At 46.9% G+C, this 23,348-nt stretch overlaps 1 protein-coding gene across 1 annotated transcript in view; it reads left to right on the top strand.

The window, feature by feature from the left end:
- Positions 1 to 23,348, top strand: part of LRP8 (LDL receptor related protein 8) — a 277,087-nt gene that overhangs the window by 242,854 nt on the left and 10,885 nt on the right. The window contains 5 exon segments of the mRNA XM_065409640.1: positions 3,176 to 3,295; positions 3,423 to 3,548; positions 7,350 to 7,521; positions 19,715 to 19,942; positions 20,552 to 20,670. Of these exon segments, the coding sequence (XP_065265712.1) occupies positions 3,176 to 3,295; positions 3,423 to 3,548; positions 7,350 to 7,521; positions 19,715 to 19,942; positions 20,552 to 20,670 (765 nt within the window).

Raw genomic sequence — 23,348 nt, 5'->3', positions numbered from 1 at the left:
GCACACACTGTACCCATTGCACTGATAGAAATGGAAGCAGAATTGGGCTCTCTGGCTTTTTTAGGTCTTTGGGCTTGCACAGGTGTGATTGGAGGCTTGCTCCACTCTCCTCCACCAAGAAATGCACTTGATCTTCATGGAGGGATGTGTGATCTGAGCACAGGAGCAAGGAACTCATACATTCTAACCCCCCTAACACCAGATAATTACTGGTGTGTGGGTTAATTAGTGTTTGTAAAACGCTTTAAAGATAGAAAGTGCTTGCTGAGTATTATTGTCAGATAGGTGAGTTCTATGGGTGTTTCCCATTTCCAGTTTCTACATGTTCCATGTTCTACATGCAGGGGACTGGACTAGATGACCTCTTGAGGTCCCTTCCAGTTCTGTGATTCTATGTTATTGAGGTTTTCATTAGGGATTATGGGCATGGTGTCAGATGAGCCTGATAAAAATTCCCTCTGTGTAAAATTACATTGGATTCCAAGTTAGTGAAAATCACAGATGCCATACAAGCACATCTCTGACAAGCACCTGTTTGCTGCATAGACACTGTTAGAAGGTCAAGAGAATCCAAACCACACCACCAAAGAGCAGTTCCATTCTTCCTGGAGGACTCCTTAGTGCAGGAAATTGGTGGGCTATTGAGCCTTTCACCCATCCTTGTAGGAGAATACTGCCAGCAGCAGCACTAGTTTGGAGCACTCAGGCAGTGCAAGGACTGTGATTGTGGCTGGCTCACATGCAAAGGTATATGGGACAGGCTCCTTGCGCTCTTCCCTTCCACCCGTGCACACCTGCATGGAACCAGCAATAATCCGGCCTCAAAGATTGTTAGTCCAAAGAGGCTAGTTCAGAAAATGTAACTGAGTGAAAAAATATTTCACATATAGGAAGATTTTTTTTCTTTCAAATCCTGATTCAGAAATAGGGAAACATGACCCAGACCAAGGTCTGAAGTTCTAGTGCTGACTTTTGTACTTTATCTCTGAGCTGCCAAAGGCTAGCAATGGCACTTGTGCCACCTGTCATGCCGTATCAACCCAAACAGAGAGGCGGGGGAAACTGTACAGGGGGATCTCATAGGGTCCCAACCTCCACCCAACATCATCAGCCTATGAACATTGATGCATTACACACGCACACCTGACTCAGCACAGAGGAGTCTATGTGAGTGTATGCTTGGGAGACAGTGATTTAACATTGCTGTTCTTTTTTGAGTGCTTGCTCATGTCCATTCCATATTACGTGTGTGTGCTCGCCACATGCACCAGTGCCGGAAGCTTTTCCTGAGCAGTATCTGGAGGGAACCAGCTCTAGCGCCCTCCGGAGTGGCGCCCGCATGGTGCGACATAAGGGGTGCTGCCAGCAACATGCAGGTAATTAGAATGGGGAAGTGGGAGTCAGGAGATACAGGTTATATTCCAGCCAGTGGGTCAGTGTGTGACCTTGAGCAAGTCATTTAACCACTGCCTGCCTCAGTTTCCCTGTCTGTAAAACAGGGCGTAAGTGTACTTAGCAACCTCTCCATAGCACTTTGAGATCCTCAGAAAGGCACCAAACGACGCAGAATTTTATTAGTCATCTTATTTAAATTGTCAGGTGGAAATGTGGCCCCAGTTTGGGTAATTGGCTGCTCTTCCATAATAGAAAATTGAGCAGAGTAGTGTCTACACTTGGCCTACTACTAGGTCTATGTTAAGAGCTGCAGTGAGAGAACCAGAGCCCGAGTACTGTTTTTATATCCATGCTACAAAGCACCCCTGTAACCAGAAGTATGATTAACATGCAAATCCTTGTTTAAGTTACAATAACCTGTAGCATTTTGAAGTGTGTGTGTGTGTGTGCGCGTGCGCGCAGTCTAATAGGCTAGAGGCCAATATAAGGATAGTAAAAGGCAATACCCATTTAATAAATGTCAAAGAACAGCTATGGCACACAATACGACTCTGTGAACAGCTACTCAGAGCTTAGTGATCTTGCTGCTATTAATAACGTGTTTATTTCTTTGTTAGGAAAGTGGAAGCATGCTACAGCCAAGATGCTGTCTCTTCCGGTGCAATGTTTTCCTAGCCCGTTGACTTTAATAGGCTTGTTGTTGTTTTTATTTTCTTCCAAGGGTACTGGTTTAATGGTTCTGCTGGGCTGCTACACAATGGTATCCAAGGAAGCAAGAAGTAAAAATAAATAAATAAATCTGACTGTATATAACATTAAAGCTTCAAGCTGATGGGCTGCATGCCCCAATGAACCACTGTGGCCCAGAACTCCCACATCATCTGCATCAGCAATCCTAGTCAGAGGAAGACATTTTACTTCACCTTGTATAGGTTAATTGGAACAACAAGAAAAATGTTATTTCTGTCAAGAAAACAACCTTCCTCAACCTCTCTCCAGTTATAGTTACAAGGATGCAATAATTCTACTCTTTCAATTTCAGCTCTTGCACAAGGGGGAAAAACAGCGTTTGATGAGACAGCATTTTGGTCCTAGATGGGACTATCACTGTATAGACTGTACATGAGTTAGATCAGGCTGTAAGCAGTCAGACTGTCCACATCTCCCTGTTAGCTCGGGACTGTGTACGGACTGTACATCGGTATTAGGTGGGAATATCTCCAAAGGACTGTACCTTGGTATATTCTGGGGCTCTCTCAGCATAGATTGCTCTGGTGCAGTAGATGGGAATATCTAATACCACGTAGACTCCCCCCAGTTAGCTGGGACCATTGGGTCAGACGACTCTCCTGGAATGGATTATTACAGCTCAAGGAAACAGTTTGGTATGTGCCACCAGACTAGGGAGAGGGGGAAGTCAAATGGGGATAATTCTCAGGCCCCTTGACAGTTAATGCATGGAAGCAAAAGACTTAGGACTGGATGGGAACTGCGAACCCAAGAATTTTGTACAATGTCCCCAGAGTCTCTGATTTGCATAGTCATTTTAGGTCGCTGGATTCTAGTCCAAAGGGACTTTAAAATGTTAGAGAAAGAGAGAATTTTGGTGGGTGTTTTCTATTTGTGAAGTCACTAGTGCGCTCCATACTGCCAGCTCCCAATCATCCCAGCAGCTGGTAGCTACTGAAACATTTCTGGGTACCTCGACCCCCTTTTAATGTACTCAGTCTTGTGATTAAAAACCATCCTTTATCCTAAATAATCTGTATGCCTCTTTTAGAACAAAATGAATGCTCGATCAACAACGGTGGGTGCTCACACATATGCAAAGACTTGAAGATTGGTTATGAATGTGAATGCCCTCCCGGATACAAGCTTCTGGATAAAAAAACGTGTGGAGGTAATTTACATGCAAACGGCAGTCTCTTGTTTCACTGTACAGAGACGTAATTATAGTCACTCCAGCATTGCTCCATCACAGATGGTTTGATTTCAAGTTATTGATGGGTTTCAAACGCTCCTTTCAGACATAGATGAATGTGAGAATCCAGACGCTTGTAGCCAGATCTGCATTAATTACAAGGGGGACTACAAATGTGAATGCTACGAGGGATACGAGATGGACATCCTGTCCAAGAACTGCAAAGCCGTAGGTAAGGCAACCCCGGCAAGCACTCAAACCCGACTCACCCAGCAGTATGAGCGTTATAAAGAAACATGGGTCCGTGGGCCAAGGGTTGGGGGAAAGGAGACAAAAGGAAAATTAAAAGCCAAATGGAGTCATTTAAAACTGTACAAAACTGCTACAGTGACAGCAGATGTGTCCCGAGGCAACAGCTCCACTCATCATGCAGATCAGAATATTTTAGCAGTGTGTGCAGCTCAAGATTACAGTCAGCAGTTGGCAGTTTGAAGCTGAGACTAAAAAGGAAAGTCTCTTGACAGGTGTTAAAAACAGTGCAGCAAAAATTAAGTAATAATAAGAAAAAAGGAACACAATCAAAAATAGGTGGATTAGCCAGCCCTTCCAGCAGACCCACCCCCCACCTCTCCCTAAACTCTGACACGAATCTCAAAAAGAACAGAGCAGCAGCTCACTTGCTCTAGAAGAAACAAATGTCCCCGCTCATTGCAAAAGAAAATATGCTAATGTCAGGGAGCTGGAAAGCTATATTATAAAAGGTCTAAGATCAGCCACATTGAATATCATTTCATGGAAGGGATTGGCCTTTGGGGGAGTGATTTCCTGGGGGAGCTGGCTCAGGAAAGTTTTGTCCTGGGAATTCTAAATAAGTTTTCTTATTATACCTAATATACTGTATGTAAAAAGTCCTTAACATCAGCCTGTCCGGCAGACGTTATGTACGGGCCAGGCCCCTTCCTTGCACTGTCTGGGGGCAGCTGGAGTTGCCCCCTAGGGGTTGTCCGAGGACCCACCCTTCTGCTCCCTGCTCAGAAATTCCGGCCCCCTCAGGGTCTCTGCAGGGCAGCTTTAAGGCCAGAGTGCCTGCTGGGAGAGCCCTATCAGGCTTGGGGGGTGGAGGTGGGGCTCACATTTTTAGAACTCCAAATGGAACCTTTGTTCAGCTTCCTCCTGTATAGCTCTTTTTTCCCTTCCCAATGTTCCCTCTGTGCCATACATCCCACATGGTGCAGGGTGCCTCTGCCTCCAAGTAGGAGCTGGGTAACTCAATAAACTCACTCTTTCCTTAAGTATTTTCCCCTCAGTTCAAGTCTTTTAGGCAGTGACCTCTCACCAGTGAAAATAGGAGACATTGGGCTAAGTCATGCAGGCCTTACTCAAGCAAAGCTCCCACTTGTAGCCTGATGATTAATTTGAGGTGCAGAATGCACTTGTCACTAATAGGTTTGTTCTTTGGGGACTACGTAGAGATTAATTACAATGACGATTGGTGACACACACACAGACACTTTGAGTTTTATTAATACTGTGATCAATAGAAACAAAACTCACAGAACTAGAAAAACAAGAGTAATAGCAGACTCCTCATCAGGTATACTCATGAATTTGGGTTCCCCTTAGGGTGAGATTAAGGTTGTCACTCCTGCTGAGGGTTGGTTTTGAGCCCCTTTTATGCACTTATTCCTTGCACCCAGTGGCATATTAGCCACTGGGATGATGGGGTCTGTGTCCAGGGGCCCTGGCCAATTAGGAGGCCCTGGAAAAATGGGCACCCCCATGCCCCGACCCCACTCCCTGGCAGGATTGCTGGGCGGGTGGGGCAGGGGAAGCCCCTGCACCCCGACTTCGCTCCCCAGCAGCAGCGCCAGGTGGCAGGGGAAGCCCCAGTGTGGGGACCCCATCTGCGGCCCTGAGACTGGAGGAACTCTAGCTCCCTGCCGCGGTCTGAAGGCTGGGGGAGCTCTGACTTCTCACTGTGGCCCTAGGGCCGTGGCGAGGGGACAGAGCTTCTCCGGTCTTGGGGTTGCAGTGGGGGCAGGGCAGAAAGGAGCAAACGGGGGACCATAGTGGGGGGGGGGGCGGAATGTGGGTGGAACAGGGCAGGGACGCGGGGAGAAGGGACAGAATGGGTGGGGCTGTGGGCAGGGCTGCAGGCAGAAAGGGCGGAATGGGGGCGGGACCGCAGGCGGAAAGGGTGGGGAGGGGCCCCCCACTTGCTCTGGCCCAGGGCCCCACCAAACTTTAATCCACCTCTGCTTACACCCACCTATTTCTAAGACCATATTTGATTAGGTTTTGGCCTTTTGTCCATATTTGTGATGCCTGCTACCCATTTTGGGGGCTCCGACAATTGTACACATTTGTGCAGATAGAAGTTAAGGAGTCAAGACAGTTTATCAGAAGATATATATGGCTAAATCTTCTGACCCAAGATTACTTACTTATGTTAATTCTTACTAGACCTAATGTGACCGTATACTATTACTACCAGTAGCCTCAAGCTAAATACTAGGCTTCAAGCTCACTGAAAAGCCCATTTTAAAATGAACTTTTAATTTCTTTGCTTACTCCTGCTTGCATTATAGCTTTAGTTTAATTTGCACTAATTTAGCAAGTATCTTCACTTTATCTAAGATATAAACGTTTATTTACCTGATCCCCTGAGCTGAGGTTAAAGGTCAACACACTGAAAATATGCAGAATTATTCACCGCTTCTGCTGGTTTTGAGGGTCACTGACTGCACATATCTCCCGGTCCTTACGAGCAGTGCTCATCCCTTTATCATATCTACACTCCCTGCAATGGGAGGTTTGCCTGAGTAAGTACGCCGTCACAAAGGAAGCTGAGATGCATACAGTTTTTCCTGAGGAAAATAACACAGATAATATGCTTCCATCTCTCCTGAGTTTGTCATAAGAAAAATCAATTTGACATTTCCTGCTAGAATCTCTGGGCTGGCCTGTGGCCTTAGTACCACAACCCCAGTAGAGGTGGATGCCATTACATTTGACATGAGCTGTCGGGGCCAGAGGCTTCATGCCTGTGAAGGACAGACACCAGCTGAGTGAGTCCAAGAGCTCTGCTGGAGCACACTTCAGTGTTCCCCCATCCCTCCTGTTAGGAGGTGCCAGATGTGCTATCTGCAGAGCCAGTCTCCGGTGGCCAGGCATGGGCCCATCTACTTGGACACGGCACTAATGTCCCTCTGCACTTTGTACTCAGGCAATGCAACCCCGAGGAGGCCTCTGACTGCCCCATGCACAAGCTGGGGAGGGATGGCTGTGCCTGCTTGCTTCCAGCCTCCGAGCTCATCCAGGCATGAGCAACCAGAATCGGACCCTACAACTTAGAGTTAAAAATGTATCATATAGAGCAGGGGTAGGCAACCTATGGCACGCGTGCCGAAGGCGGCACGTGAGCTGATTTTCAGTGGCACTCACACTGCTCGGGTCCTGGCCACCAGTCTGGGGGCGGCTCTGCATTTTAATTTAATTTTAAATGAAGCTTCTTAAACATTTTAAAAACCTTATTTACTTTACATACAACAATAGTTTAGTTATATATTACAGACTCATAGAAAGAGACCTAAAAACGTTACAATGTATGACTGGCACGCGAAACCTTAAATGAGAGTGAATAAATGAAGACTCGGCACCCCACTTCTGAAAGGTTGCCGATGACCCCTGATAGAGTGAAGAAACCCCTCAGTGTTTCACTTGTGACTTCTTAGCAAGTGGGGCAGAATAAGAGCAAATGTTGCTGCTGCTCTGGCAAGCTGCTGCTCAGACTCTTCATGTTCTGATGTAACAGCTCCCCCCTCTGGGAAATGGTGATATTTGCTTCTGGTACACAGTAAAACTCCCTCACGGGATGTAACTGCAAATAAGCAGGCAGCATGATTCCATTGGCTTCAGTGAGATCACCCTCAATGTTATGCCGTGCATAATGAGAGCTGGATGTGGCACTTAGGCTTCTGCTGTCAAGTCAGCTGGTAAAATAAAAGCCACGCCTGTTTGTTTTCTGTGATAGGCAAGAGTCCATACCTGATCTTCACCAACCGCCACGAGGTACGCAAGATAGATCTGGTGAAAAGGGACTACTCTCGCATCATCCCCATGCTGAAGAATGTGGTGGCTTTGGATGTGGAGGTGGGAACAAACAGGATATACTGGTGTGATTTGTTCTACAGAAAGATATACAGGTAATGGGCCAGGGCAGGTACGGGTTCTGGTACACATAGTATAGTTCATTTTATGCTACTGATAGTAAGGATGATCTGTAAGGATGCCCCCATTCTGTTGAACAGTGGCATGGTGAGCAGCATCCATCCATAGGACCATAGAGTGTCTCTCTTTTTATTTGGTTACACCTGGTGGCCCAGATTTTCAGTGGGCCTACAAAAATGTTCAGGCACATGACCAGTTACCTGATTTGAGAATACAAGAGCATTTTTGTGGTACCAACAGATACCTCTGCAAGTTTGCATGCATATTATCTGAGTAGTTGTTATATATGTGTATTACAATAGTGTTTAGAGACCCTAGCTGAAATCAGGGCCCCTCTGTACTCTATGCTGCACAAAAACATAGAGCCAGGACGTGCCCCAAAGAGGTTACTGTCTAATACACAAGACAGGCAAATAATGGGAGAAAGGAAGTGTCATTATCATCATTTTACAGATGGGGAATGCACAGAGACTAAGGGGTATGTTCACAAATGGGATTTCGGTACCTAACTGACACTTTAGCCGCCTAAGTCCAACATTTAGACAACATTGACAGTCACAAAACCACTGCTCAGCTGCTGCCTAAGCCCGTAGGTGCCTACGTATCCACCAATAAAATCCCTAGGTGCCCAAATTTGTACTTGTGGGCATGTGCACAGCCACCTAAATCCTGACAGGACTGAGGAACATGGTGCCTCACACCTAAGCCCCTGCAGATTTCACAAACGTGGCGTTTCCCCACTTCTTCCACCAGTGGGACCCAATCCTATGGGTGTACTCAGAGCACACCTAACAGATCAGATCCTACGTGAAACTTGGTGACAGTGTCACAGACCCTTCTCCCAATAGCCCAGCGGTTAGAGCACTTACCCAGGCTGTGGGAGAGCTGAGTTCAAATGCCTCCTCTCCCTGATGTGGATCAGGCACACGAACCCAGGTCTCTCACCTTCCAGGGCTATGCCGCATCCTGGAATGAGTCTCTGCCAGTCTCTCCTGCTGAAGCTGCTCCATTGTGTATGAAATACTTAACCATTAACTGGGCCAGAGAGGATGTGAAAACAACTGTGTAGTCCAGAGATTAGGGCACTTCCCTGGGAGACCCAGGTTCCAGTCCCTGCTCCAGTGAATATTTAAAGTATTTCATACAGAGTTAGGTGCTCGTGATGCAGGAGAAGGTTTACAGCTGTGGATTCGAGCAGAGGGAGGCCTGAAGTTAGGCAACTTCCCTTTGAGGGGCAGGGCTTAGGCCTCACCCCTTCCCCACAGTATTTCCTATGGCTAGTTTAGACAGCTCCCCACTCAGCTTGCTGGCTTTTGTGAATCCCATTCTTAGGTGCCTAATTCTCCCCAGACATTGTACAGGAAGCTTGGGTGGGTGCCTAACTTGGGGTTGTGAATTCCACTAAGCAGCAGGGCACCTAAAAGTCAGGTGCTGCAACATTCAGCATTGCATCGCTTATGTCCCCATTGCGAATACAGCCGTAAGGGGCTTGCCCAACGTTGCACAGGAAATCTGGGGCAGATCCACAGAGTCGTGACTCCTAAACTCTGGTCCAGTGCCTTAAACCATACCATCATTTTTTCCACTCTCTCCCCCTCCCCAGGTGTTTTTATGGCACCCATCCCCATAGTATGTAACAGGCACCTGCTGAAAACATGAGTCTGCGTGTCACTGGAACACAGTATCCAGATTCGTTTGCTAGTAGTGTGTTTAATCAAAAAGTGCAGCTGCATTTAATTTATGCACCAAACCTCCCTCGTGTGCACTCTGATTTGCATTGGTATTGCACCCTATTGCAGCATCTATAGTGATTTGTTCTGGTTTTCAGCTAATGATCAGAGGGCAGTTTACTAGTTTCAGTAAGTAACAGAGCTACAGGGTGTCTGTAGGCTGCAGTAGCTCAGATTCCAGGGGTAGGGAAATTTGCCCAAGCTGTGATGAGGTAATGACGTGGCTAGCCAGGTATGTAAGTAGCCCTGTGAGCACTGTGGGGCAGTGAAAATAGGAAGATGGTTGGGATGGACGCTGGGATTTCACTCTGAAAGTCTGACATTCTAGAAAACGTGAATCTGGGGTGGGTAAGGGTTACACATTCATACACAGAGATTTATTTAACACACACTGCTACTTCTGAAGCACACTGGCAGCGAATACCTCCAGAGTTCAGATAGGTACCCATGCCCTTCTCGTGGCTACATCAAGAGTTTGTTCTCTGTCAAAGCAGCAGGACATTTGTCTCTTTTACTCCTGTTTGTGTTAGCTTTTCCACAAGCCTTAGATCTTCACAATGAGATTTTGTGTCATAATCACCTATTAGCTGTTAACTCGTCTGTTTAACATATAACATCTGCACTGATACTGAATACTGTTCATGAAAAAGACCTTAGTGCCCCATTAGTGATGGAGCCAAACTCCACTTGCCACATTCTACAGGGAACTGTAATCTGTAATTAATTTGAGATGCCATAGCAGGATGTAAGCAAGTGATATAGCAAATAATTACTGGCAAGAAAATGCTCTCCTGATTTATGCTGGATGTCATCCATGGATGGTCACTCCCAACCTGCATCATGTCTCGTCTTGAAAGACCTTCCATTATCTGCATTGGCCTACAACTCCCAATCATTAGATCCTTTGACAAACTGAGATAGAACTTCAGGAAGGCAGACAGGAAGAAGTACACAGATGCTCTAGAAAAGTGTCATCTCCATACCATCACGCATCATCTGGTCTACGAAGCTTTCAGTCGATTCTGAGAAGCCATCTTCAAAGCTGCCTGTGCATCCATATTGCACAACCACCATCCAGTCTACATGCTGTGCCTTCATGCTGAATGGTACTAAACTGCTTGGTCAGTAGGGATCCTCTGCTGATCCAGATATTGCTGATCACGTAATCGAGTCACTGGAGGCTGCTAGACAGGCACAATGGGAAGACTACTCAAAATCTAGACATCATTCACTTCAGCTGGAAATGCTGGAATTTGATTTGCTGTCTCGACAAAGCTTAGCAACCACCATCCCTAAGCCAACCACCTGGCATACCAAACCAAGCTGCGAGTTGTCAGAGACTCAGCAACACATATAGTCATTCACAGCCACAGTTAGACCAAATCGTAAGTGATAGTAGTTGTGGCACTGCTCCTGCCTATGACAACTTATTGCCAGAGTTTTTGAAGCACCTCGGGACTTGTGTTTATCAGTGACTGGTGCAGTTCTTCACAAAGAGTGACTTCCAAAGACATTGTGAATGTCAAAAGTCATTGCTCTCCTGAAACTGGGGAAAGAGCCACATAATGTTGCAAGTTGTCAACTGATATCCCCGTTGTCTGTGCCATTCAAGGTGCTGGAGCATCTCATTCTCCAGCGTATCTCCCAGAAGTGGAATCAGTGCTCAGCATTAAGCAAGCAGGCTTTTGGACAGGTCAGAGCACCTTCAATCAAGTGCTAGTTTTGAAAACATTCTTCGAAAATGTTTTTCAGAAAAAACAGAAGACAGGAGCCATATTTCTGGACCTGACAGCAGCATATGACGTGGTCTGGTGCTTGGGGCTCTCAGTCAAATTGTCAAGAGCACTCCCAGGATAGGTAGTCAACATCATTGACCTTTTCCACAACAGATGTTTCCAAGTGCACATGGAAGACAAGAGTTAGCATGTGGAAAAGACAAACCAGTGGTTTACCCAAGGCTCTGTGCTGGCACTGTTGCTTTTCAATCTGTACACAAATGACCTCTTGCTTACCCAGCTCCACAAGTCCATGTACACAAATGACATTTGCTTAGGCGTCCAAGCACAGTCATTCCTAGAACTTGAATGCACCCTAAATGCTGACTTGACTAAGATGGCCGAATACTGCATTTGGTAGCATTTACAACCAGTAAATGTGACCAAGACTGTTTCGAATGTATTCCATTTTTACAATGCCAGAGCAGCCCAGGAACTGGATATCCTTCTCAATGGACTTTGATTGAAATACAAATCTCACCCAGTTTGTCTCAGAGTAATCCTAGAACAGATCTCTCACATCTTAACCGCTTGAGGAAAACTGTAGCTAAGGTGAGGTCACATGACAACCTCCTAAGTAAATTGGCCAGCACTTCATGGGGAGCAAACGCTCAAACTCTCTGATCATCCAGTTTAGCCCTCCGTTACTCTGCAGCAGAATATGTTGCTCCAGTCTGGCTCCATTCGTCTCAGATCATGTTGATTGACACACAACTACTCTCAACCATGCGCATCGTGACTGGGACAATTTGACCCACACCAGTACCAGGGCTCCCTGTGTTAAGCAACATCGCTTGTGTCATGAGGAGGCTACAACTAGAATGTTTGAGAAGATCAGGGCAAACCTGAGCCTACCACTATACATGGTGTCTTCGACCACCCGAAAAGCTTACTTGTCATAGAGGCCCCCGTTGTCTTCCCACATGCCCTGCCCAGATTTCTCTGCATCGTTGATGTGACATAAAGAATGGCGTGCCGCTGACATCAGAAACCAGTCTCTTATAACTGACCCAACCATGTGTGTACCCAGCTTTGATTTGCCACGCTGCTTAGGGGTCCTTCTGGACTGATTTTGAACGGGTCAGGGTCAGTGTGCAGCCAGCCTTCACATCTGGGGCCAATGAAAGGCTCTTCCGTGTGGCTGTCCCAAAGATAGACAACATCATGCATCACTGATGACTCCCCTCTGACCAGATTTGATGGTGGTCTGAGGGCCCTGTGCTTCGCTGATGGAGCTGCTGCAAATTGGTTTGGCAAGCTCTGCATCCAGTAAGAAAAAGACTGGCCAGAGGCACCCTCATTTCCACCTCATGGTCTCTTCCCTTCTCGTACACCCCGATTTTTCTCTTGGGAAGGAGATGTCCCATAGTCCCTTGCTGCACAAGGCAAGTCCCCACATAAAACAGTTTAATTCACTTGTCTCTTCAGAGTTTTCAGGAGTCTCTTTAGAAGGTTTAGAAGATCTTCTTTGAATAGTGTCTCAGTGGGTGCTACACTTCAGGTGTGCATGTGAAGTCCTTGATCAGAGATCTTCTGTTAGCAGAGTCCGTTCAGCCTGCGCATGCACTCTATGCAACCTGTGCCGATCTCCAAGGATATAGGGCTGCATGGGCAAACTGCCCCACAGTTCCTTCTCTACTGCCTCTGCCTGAGATGGAGATCTAGCATGTCCACCTTGTGCATGCCTCAGCATGTTTTGCAGTTGTTCTGTAGTTAGATTAGTGTTTCTTGTTAGTGCTAGTTGTTGTTAGTATAGAATTAGTAATGAGAGATTTGGGTTTTTTTCCTCTCCCTTTTTCCTCCTCTTTTTCTGGGGAGCTAATTTGGCCTGGCTGGGCATGCCTGGCTGGCCAGGTTTCAAACGCTGCCTCTCTTATTGGGAGGCTATCCCAGTCAGCAATGGCCACTCTAAGCATATCCATTGCTTGGAAGAGTCCCGTATCTCCCAAAAGTGTAACTCTTTTACCTGGCTCTCAAATCTAGAGCATGGAAGAATCAGGAGACCAAATTGAAGTTTCTGGTGATGGAGCTCTCCCTTTAACCCGCTTCTGAGCCAGGTCAGAAGACTCCCGTACCTGTCTTCAAGCAGATAGTGTATCCCTTTGAGTTTGGCCGAGGTTTCCCCTAAGACAGGGAAAACTTTAGAGGCCTAAAGGAGGGCTCAGAAGAAGAGAAGCTCGGTCTCCCGTCGCAAGGAGCTGGCTCCCGCTCAGTATATGATGTCAGAGGCCTCAACCTCTTGACTCAGTACCGAGGAGACAAAGAACTCTTCCTACAGTACTGGCAGGTCTGGGAGATCCCAGAGCACTTCAGCGAAGGATGGCTCCAGCAGGCCCCTGGAACCATCTGCGAAGGACAGGGAGGCCCAGGACATACACTCCTTTAGAACGGCACCATCTACATCAGACTTACCAACAGTGCCTTTGCACTTGGCTCCGTCGGCACTGGCAAAATTGAAGCATCAGACACCTTTGGCCCCAGCACCGGGGCACTCCAGATTTATGGTACTGTCCATCTCAAATGCTGTGTCAGTACTGACCCATTTGGTACCACAGGAATTCCACTACTCTAGTCACTGTGATACGAGCAAGAGACCTCACTGCTTATGGGTACTGAATGACTCTCAGTCAAAAGACCCTGGTCTCCAGATTACAATTGCTTCATGGTAACAGAGGATTCTCCACTCTTTTCTACTGAGGCTCTCCCCCACCCCCACTGGAGGACTTTGAGGCGGATGAAAGAGATATTCAATCAGTCTTCTCCATATCAGTGCAGGATTCCCTTCCACATCATTGCAGGAACCCATAATTTGACAAGGATCCTCATCCATGTCAGGGATAGTGGGATCAGTCCTGGGTGCCATCCCCCTCTCCCATATGGACCCCACGAATGGCCGTACTGGGATCCTTGGATAGCGTATCAGCAGCAATTTGCCAAGTTCCAGCCAATTCCAGGACCTTGTGAAGAGGGTGGCTGACACCCTCCAGATATCTCTTGAGGAGGTTAAAGTCTCACAACACAAACTCCTGGACATTCTGCAGTGGGTGATACCCACTGGGGTTGTGCTACCCATTAATGAAGCACTCCTGTATCCAGCAAAGATTGTGTGGCAAACTTCTGCCAGCATTCTGCCAACTTGTAAATGGGCAGATAAGAAATATTATGTTCCCCTCAGAGACTCAGAATTTTTGTTTTCCCACTCCCCCACCTAATTCCCTAGTGGTGGATGCTGTAAAAAAGTGGGGTAAACAGCATTACTCCTGGTCTATCCCTTATGATAAGGACCAGAAGAGGTTAGACCTTTTTGGCTGAAAGGCATACTCATCTGTGACCTTCCAATTTTGGATCTCAAACTATCAGGCAATCAAGGCCAAGTATGACTTCACAAATTACAAGAAGTTTGCAACCTTTATTGAACATCCTCCACAGGAGCATAGAGAGCACTTCCAGGCCATCATTAAGGAGGGTCAGTTATTAGCCAGAACCTTTCTCCAAGTGTCCTTGGGTGCTGCAGACACTGCCGCTGGATCCATCTCCACAGCGGTTGTCATATGCTGGGCGTCATGGCTCCAGCTGTCCGGGCTCCCAAGAGAGGTTCGGAATACTGTTGAGGACCTCCCGTTTGGTGGTTAGAAGCTCTTCTCAGGGACTACAGACGAATACCTGCACACGCTGAAGGGCTCCAGGGCCAGATTGACGTTTCTGGGTATATACTCTACTACAAACAAGAGGAGATTTAGCAAGTCTCAAACTACCAAGAAATCGCACCCAGACTAGTTCTCTGGATTTCGCAGAACCACTGAGCCAACTAGAAAGAGACAGAAACTCAAGAGGAAAGGAGCTGCTCATCCTCCTTCAGTGAGTACCCAGTCATAATTGAAACAATAATTTTGACAGGTTGGTTGAGGGCTCAACTCCTCCCTCACCTCTAGTTCGCAAGCTGCAACCTTTTGCCCAGCTTCCTTCTTTTGGCGACCACCTTTCCCATTTCCAGAAGGCCTAGCAGTGTATTACAACAGACAAGCGGGCTATAACATTGGTCCACATCATCCACTTTACATCCCTCCCACCTCCCTTTCCCATCCTTCTACAGGGATCCCTCTCACAAGGCTATACTGAGTCAAGAGGTACACTCTCTTCTTCAATTAGGAGCGATAGAACCAGTCCCATCCCCTCACAGGGGGAAAGGGTTTTACTCAAAGTATTTTCTCATGCCAAAGAAAGATGGATGGTGAAGACCGATCTTAGATCTACGATGGCTGAATAAATTTTTAAAGTCTCAAATGTTCAGGAGGGTGACTCTGGCAGCTATAATCTCTAGAGGCAGGAGATTAGTTTTTGGCTCTAACGCTACAGGACACCTATTTCCATATAGCAATACATTCTGCAGACAGGAAATATCTACGTTTCACCATGGGCCAGGTTCATTTTCAAAAATTAGTTTTTCCCTTTGGCCTCTCTTTGGCCCCAAGAGTATTCTCAAAGGTACTAGCAGTAGTAGCTGCCTACCTTTGGTGAGAAGCAATTTTAGTTTTCTTGTAACTCAATGACTGAGTACTTGAGGGCCAATCTTTATGAAGCAGTACTAACTTCCACTCAGACAGCCCTCTCTCCAGGAATTAGGTCTGCAGCTAAACTTAAAAAAATCCACATTAGCCCCTGAACAAAGAATACAATTCATAGGGGCATATTTGGATTTGTTGGCAACCAGGGCCTTCCTTCCCACAGACAGATTCATAACTTTGGCAAACCTGGTTGGGACAATTCAAGGAAGCCCCCATACCACAGTAAGGAACTGTTTGCAGCAGCTCTTGGTGATATGGCAGCTTGCACCGTTGTGACCAAGTATGCAAGACAATGACTCCTCTGCTTTCAAGGCTGATTCAGAAGGATCTATTTCTCAACCAGACACAGCTTGGACATACAGGTCACGGTTCCCCTCCAGGCGAAGAACTTCCTAGACTGGTGGAAAAATGAACTCAGTGTCTGCGCAGGCATTACTTTCATTTGCTCAGCTCCAACACTATCTGTGACAACGGACACATTGCTTTTAGGGTGGGGAGAAAACCCTCACAACTCAGGGCAGATAGTCACCTGAGGAAGCCTGTCTCTATATCAACCTGTTAGAACTCAGGGCAGTCAGGAACGCCTGCCTTCAGTTCCTACCACTGATCGGGGCAAATCAATCAAGATCATGAAGGACAATGTGGCTTGCATGTTTTATATCAACAAACAGGGAGGACCAAGGTCCCCGTCCCTGTGTGCCCAAGTTATGGAACTGGTTACAGCCCATTAGATTCAGATCTCAGCCGTTTATCTTCCTGGAGTTCAGAATGTCCCAGCTGATATGCTCAGCAGGCGTTTCTCCCAGGACTAAATATGGGAGTTGGACTCTCAAATTCTTCACAGGATATTCCAAAAGTGGGCACTTCCTGAGGTGTACCTAGTCGCCACATTCAGCAACAAAGATGTACTCCTTATTCTTTTCAAGAGGACACTTAGGTCACCACTCTCTGAGAGATGCCTTTCTCCTTCCCTGGACGAAGGTCCTGTTCTACGCATTCCCTCCAACGCTACTAATTCTAATAGTGATGAGCAAGATCAGACAGGACAAGGCCACGGTTATCCTTTATAGTACTGACTTGGCTGAGGCAAGCGTGTTGTCCTTACCTGCTTCATGTATGTGTCCAAAAAGTGTTCAACCTTTTGGCCATCCCTCATCTCCTCTCCCAGGATGCAAGTCATGTGCGTCACCCCAATCAAGGGTCCCCCCACAGGACCCATTTTAAGACTTTGGGCCCTGCAAGTCTCCCCTCTTTGTTCTCCAAGGACACCTTGGGACTTACCGCGAGTCAGCTGAAAAGTATCTTCCTCGTCCTCGGAGCTTCTCCCTGCTCTGCCCAGAGACTCCCGGTCCATTTTTCCCATGTTAGAGTCGCAGCTGCTCTGGTGGGTAGGGGATCCCACCTGCCTGTCCAACTCATAGTCACTGCAGCAGAGGGGCTGGATGTGTTTCCACCACCTGATTAAAAACTGGCTTGGGGGGAAAAGGGGCTAGCGAGGGAGAACACTGCTCACCGCTGCTCCAAAAAGTAGTAAAAAAAAACCAACCCATTAGGCAGATGAGAAGGCAGCAGCACTGAAACTCCTATCCACACGAGGCAGAGAATCCGGCCACCAGCAGGAGCAGAATGGGCATGGCCAAAGTGGAGGCACCAGAACGCCGCTCTGCCTCTATGAGCTGCAAGAGTGAGCAGAGCAGCCCAGACATCAGGAATTGAGGGAGACACTGCGCAGCAGAAAATGTCGTCTCCGACCAAGAACCTTTCATTCTGAAGGATCCCAACGCATTTTCTGAACCATGCACATGTGGATATACATCAGTGTGCTCACCGCTACAGTGCAGCCACATTGAGCGTGAAAGCACCCTGAGACTGCACAACAGTTTGGGACAGGAAGTTAACAAAATACTGTTTCCAGTTGCAACTGTGGGGGAAAATATTGATAGGCAGAATGTAATCACCCAAGTTGGAATTAGGGCAGGCCACAGGAGTTAACTCTTGTCTTACAAAAATGCTATGGGCTCTTCAATAGAGGTGATAAATGAGGTCAGAAATATATTTTTACATCCTCTAGAAGTACCTCCCAGTGCCTTGAATTCAGTATTGGCTCAGAGGGCCAGCTCCTGACTCAGCAGGACTACTGTTGTATCACCTGGGTCTTCCTTTGAAAGTATTAACCCAACCTGATCCTGCATAGTTTATTATAGCAGAGGTGGGTATGACTGCAAGCAAAACCAAGACTTTAAAGCTTTCTGCCTCTTGACATTAATTTGTTTCCAAGTCTCTGTGCCAGAGTTGTACTCTGGCAGCACTTGGCTTCTTTTCTCATTACCTTGGGCCAGGTTACTCAACAATATAGGCTGTTAGTGGATGAGTGGTCTGACATTTTCAAATGTTCAAGGGAAAAGGTCATGACCCGTTATTTTGTAGTTATAGCTATTTTAAAAATATAATAAATTATTCTTGTGATCAATATTAAATGGTCCTGTTTCAAGAAAACTAGCACATATAGGGCCAGATTCCATTCTTATCCTGGTGCAAATTCCGTGCAGAGTAATTCCATGTAGATTCGCTTCACTGAAGTTACTCCAGAATGACACAGGCGTAACAGAGCCGAAGCTGCCTCCCTGTGTTCTATTAGGAGTGCCACTGGCCTATTTATGGAGTGTGCAGCTGAAGTTTGTTTTTTCTATTAAAGATACTTTGAAGTTGTCACTGATATTAATGTGCCCCAGCAGGCTTGGATAATGGATCAGTGTCTAACCCTCTTCCCCAGCTCTCATAACGGTGAATCCTTTTGCTAAGCTATTTGTAGATGAAAAATTATTATGAAGGCTACGATTTTGTCATGGGTATTTTTAGTAAAAGTCATGGACAGGTCAAAGGCAATAAACAAAACATCACAGAAGCCGTGACCCACCCCTGACTTTTTTACTAAAAACATCCCTGACAAAATGCTGGGAGCTGCAGGGACCCCATTGCCCAGTTGCTGGGGCGGAGGCCTACCAGAAGCGGAGGCTAGGGAGCTGCAGGGGGGCCCAGCTCCAGGCTCCCTCTGCCATCGCTACGGGGAGCTGGGGGGGCTGCTCGTAGCAGCTGAGCAACTGCAGGGGGTGCCCCTACCAGCGATGGCAGCTGGGGAGCTCCGGGGTCCCTCTGCCACTGCCGGGGAGGGGCGGGGGCTGCTCGCAGGGGTCGCTGCCAGTGGTGGTGGCCGGTCAGTTGCGGGGATCCCGCTACCCGCAGCTGCTGGGCAGCTGAGAGAGGGGACCCCGCCGCCCGTGGAGGCTGGGCTGCTGCCAGGTCCCTGCTGCCGGCAGCAGCCAGTCAGCTGCCAGGGCCCCCAATGTCACGGAGGTCGCCGGAAGTCATGGATTACGTGACTTCTGCGACCTCTGTTACATAATCTTGGCCTTAATTATTATTAATTACACAGGTCCTAATTCAGCAACACACTTCAGTGCGTGTTTATCTAAGTGCTTAACGCCATCCCTGTTCATCAGTTCACTTGAGCATTCACGTAACTTTTAGCACGTGAAGTGACATGCTTAAAATTAAATGCTTTGCTGAATCAGAGCCATCCTGTCAAACATGACGTGTGCACAGAGCTTTAAAACAAAGAAACATGACAGCTCCCGGCCACGAAGTGCGTACACGCCAAATAGCTATGACAAAACAAGGGCCATCAGCAAAAGGCGGGGGGGGGGGGGAGAATGAAAGAATAAAGGTTACAACAGTGAGGGAGTCTGAGATAATCATGCTGTGTTTGTGCCCTAGTTCAGTAAATAAATTAATGGAGATATCCTGTCTCCTAGAGCTGGAAGGGACCTTGAAAGGTCATTGAGTCCAGCCCCCTGCCTTCACTAGCAGGACCAAATACCGATTTTGCCCCAGATCCCTAAGTGGCCCCCTCAAAGATTGAACTCACAACCCTGGGTTTAGCAGGCCAATGCTCAAACCACTGAGCTATTCCTCCCCCCTAAATTGACCAGAGTTCATCTCTTCGTAACTCATTTCCTCCTCCATGTAAGGCTGCAGCTTTTCAACTTGCCTATCTGCACTGGCTCTTACTGTGCTGTTCATTGATCCTTGTCTTTGCAGTGCCTACATAGACAAAGCCAGCGACACAGCCGAGCAGGTGATTTTGATAGACAGTCAGCTGAACTCCCCCGAAGGCCTGGCGATGGACTGGGTTCACAAGAACATCTACTGGACAGATTCGGGCAACAAAACCATCTCTGTGGCCACTGCTGATGGAAGCAAGAGGATGACACTTTTTAGCACTGACCTAAGCGAGCCCAGAGCCATTGCAGTTGATCCGACACGGGGGTAGGTGTGAAGATGGCGTTCTGCGTTATGGCATGTTCCAGTCTTCTTTTCACTCCTCTCATGAGCTCTCAGACTCTGGCTAGGACTGCTGACATGCTGAAAGTTAAAGCGCACACGTAAACCTTTGCAGCGCCGAGTCAAAAGCAGCTTTGAAATTACATCTCAGAAATTCTTTTGCACTGTTCATGTGTCAGATGGGGACGAGCTGGTCCAGTTTAAAGCAGGGTACGTGATTTGTGATGAAAACTGAGGTAGTCTGATGCACAGCTGAACGAGCACATGTTTTTAGTGCTGGATACAAAGGCCAAAGATCCAGCAGAAATTCCAAGAGCTATTTCACAGGTACTAAAGAATGTTTTTAAGCCCTGGTGTAACATAGTCCTGCAATACGTGCTCTTCACGTTAGATCATACAGTAGGAACCCATCAGCTCCATTGCGCAGATGTTAAAATGGATTAGAATAGCAAAGGCCTAAAACACTGAGTACAAAGGGCACCACACCTCCTGATTTAAGAAACCTACTCAAATTATGCACACGCATCTCTTGGGGTAGGGTCCGCTCTGCATTTAGTGTGAGTTATTGACTTTTCCTTTCTGTGGCTCTTTCAGATACATGTACTGGTCTGATTGGGGAGACAAAGCTAAAATTGAAAAATCTGGCCTGAACGGTATGGATCGGCAAGTGCTGGTAACAGACAACATTGAGTGGCCGAATGGCATCACACTAGGTAAGTCGCAGAATCGGTAATAGATCAGTGCAAGTGATAAAGCTCCCTATGTCTGTGGCCTCTTTAAATTTATGTTTATTGTCATACAGGAATGGGAAAGACAAGGAAAGCCTTGAAAATCCAGGCTGCTTTGATATGACAAGCATCTGTCATACACACAAGTGGCCAGCAAGTTCCCTCTAATTCACTTGGCTTGCCTCCCATAGTGCCCTCTCGTGGGACTTTGGTGGCATCTTACACGGTCCCAGGCTCCTGTGGGCAGGGCAGCTGTAAGTCTGGTGAGGCCAAACCCCACAATGCCTCTGGGCTTCAGTCATCCAGTTACTTCAGTTGTCAGAGGCTCCTAGGTCTTCTCCATAGCCTCCCTGGGCTGGGGAGACAGTGCTTACTCCCTCGTGGCTGCCTCAGTTGGCAGGCTAGTCACCCCTCTCTGGTAGGGAGGCAACTAGCTCCTGCCTCTTCACCAGTCTGCCCCGAACTGAGCCAGACTCTCTCCTTTTCTCCCCCAACAGGCCTGACATTAGCTGCAGATATAATGGGGTGGGACTAGCTGAACCCAAAGGTTCTCTTTAACCCCTGCTGTGATGGCAGGCAATTTTGTCCACTACATCACAGGCTACTACTACTGTTACTAATTCATAATGTGACGGGTTGGATCACAGAAACCCCCTTGGGAGCTGCCACCTAATGTACCAAGACTACTTCTGCTCCTGTTTTCCCTGCCAGCTCAGGACTCCAGCACCCTGTCTTGCTGAGCCAGACACTCCCGTCTGCTCCAACACAGACCCAGGGTCTGAATTACTTGCCCCAAAGCTGCAGGTTTACCTGAAAACAGCTCACAGAAGTGTGCTTGTCTTTGGCACTCAGATGCCCAACTCCCAATGGGGTCTAAACCCAAATAAATCCGTTTTACCCTATATAAAGCTTATACAGGGTAAACTCATAAATTGTTCGCCCTCTATAACACTGATAGAGAGATATGCACAGTTGATTGCTCCCCCAGGTATTAATACACACTCCGAGTTAATTACTAAGTAAAAAGTGATTTTATTAAATACAGAAAGTAGGATTTAAGTGGTTCCAAGTAGTATCAGACAGAACAAAGTAAGTCACCAAGCAAAATAAAATAAAATGCGCAAATCTATGTCTAATCAAACTAAATACAGATAATCTCACCCTTAGAGATGCTTCAGTAAGTTTTTTCCTCAGACTGGACACCTTCCTCAGACTGGGCACAATTCTTTCCCCTGGTACAGCTCTTGTTCCAGCTCAGGTGGTAGCTAGGGGATTCTTCATGATGGCTCCTCTCTCTCCTCTTTGTTCTGTTCCACCCCTTTATATATCTTTTGCATAAGGCAGGAACCCTTTGTCCCTCTGGGTTTCCATCCCCCCCCACTGGAAAAGCACCAGGTTAAAGATGGATTCCAGTTCAGGTGACATGATCACATGTCACTGCAAGACTTCATTGCCCACTTGCCAGCACACAGATACACAGGAAGACTCACAGGTAAACACAGCCATCTGCAGACAATGGTCCTGGTTAATGGGAGCCATCAAGATTCCAAACCACCATTAATGGCCCACACTTTGCATAATTACAATAGGCCCTCAGTTATATTTCATATTTCTAGTTTTAGATACAAGAGTGGTACATTTATACAAATAGGATGATCACACTCCGTAGATTATAAGCTTTGTAATGATACCTTACAAGAGACGTTTTGCATGAAGCATATTCCAGTTACATTATATTCACTTATTATCATGTTTTTTATAAAACCATATAGACTGCACAACGTCACACATAACATTTGCCCTTGTTATTAATTAACCAACAAATTAATGCTTAGGATTTCAACCCAGAGCTTGAAATGATTGCTTTTATGAGTGGCAATCACCCCTTTGCATTGAGGTTAGTTGAGCTCATCCAAAATTAGAATTTGTCCCAGGAAGAAAAGCTCCGTTCATGAAGTCCTACAGTGGCACGAGTCACCTTCTCCCACTTCTTCCCCTCTTGTCCGTGAAATGAAATGTACTTGAATCTGAAACCTAGCAATGGCTTCGAGAAAGTGGGATTCCCCATCACTGGAAATGTTTAAGTCAGGATTGGATGTTTTCCTAAGAGATGCTCTAGTTCAAACACAACTATTAGACTTGACGCAGGAATTAATTCATGGAAGTTCTATGGCCTGTATTATGCAGAAAGTCAGTCCAGATTATCACACTTGTCCCTTCTGCCTTAAAATCTATGAATTTATGAAAAGGTGAAGTCACTCAGCATTGGAAACCACCATCATTATTAGCATTAATTGCACCTTCATCAGGAGTCTCAGCAAAAAGCCACAGATTAAGTGGTTTGGAGAATGAAGTAGCCTCTCAGCCTTCGAAAAGATCCTTCCAGGCAAATCCAGGCCCACACTACAGACCGATCTGGGTATAACGCCATCGCCATGGGGTTTGACAAATCCAGCCCCCTGAGCGATGCAGTTATACTGACCAACCCCCACTGTCTCATGTCGATGGGAGAGCGGCTCCTGTTGATATAGCGACCGCCTCTCGGGGAGGTGGCTTAACTGCGCTGATGGGAGAAGCTCTCCTGTCGGCATAGTAGCATCTTCACTAAAGTGCTACAGTGGCGCAGCTGCACCAGTGCCACTGTAGCGCTGTCTGTGAAGAGA

Source organism: Emys orbicularis, chromosome 8, assembly GCF_028017835.1.
Source record: "Emys orbicularis isolate rEmyOrb1 chromosome 8, rEmyOrb1.hap1, whole genome shotgun sequence".
NCBI classification, from domain to species: domain Eukaryota; kingdom Metazoa; phylum Chordata; order Testudines; family Emydidae; genus Emys; species Emys orbicularis.
The sequence above is the reverse complement of the archived record's forward strand: the minus strand, read 5'-3'. Positions and strand labels throughout refer to the sequence as shown.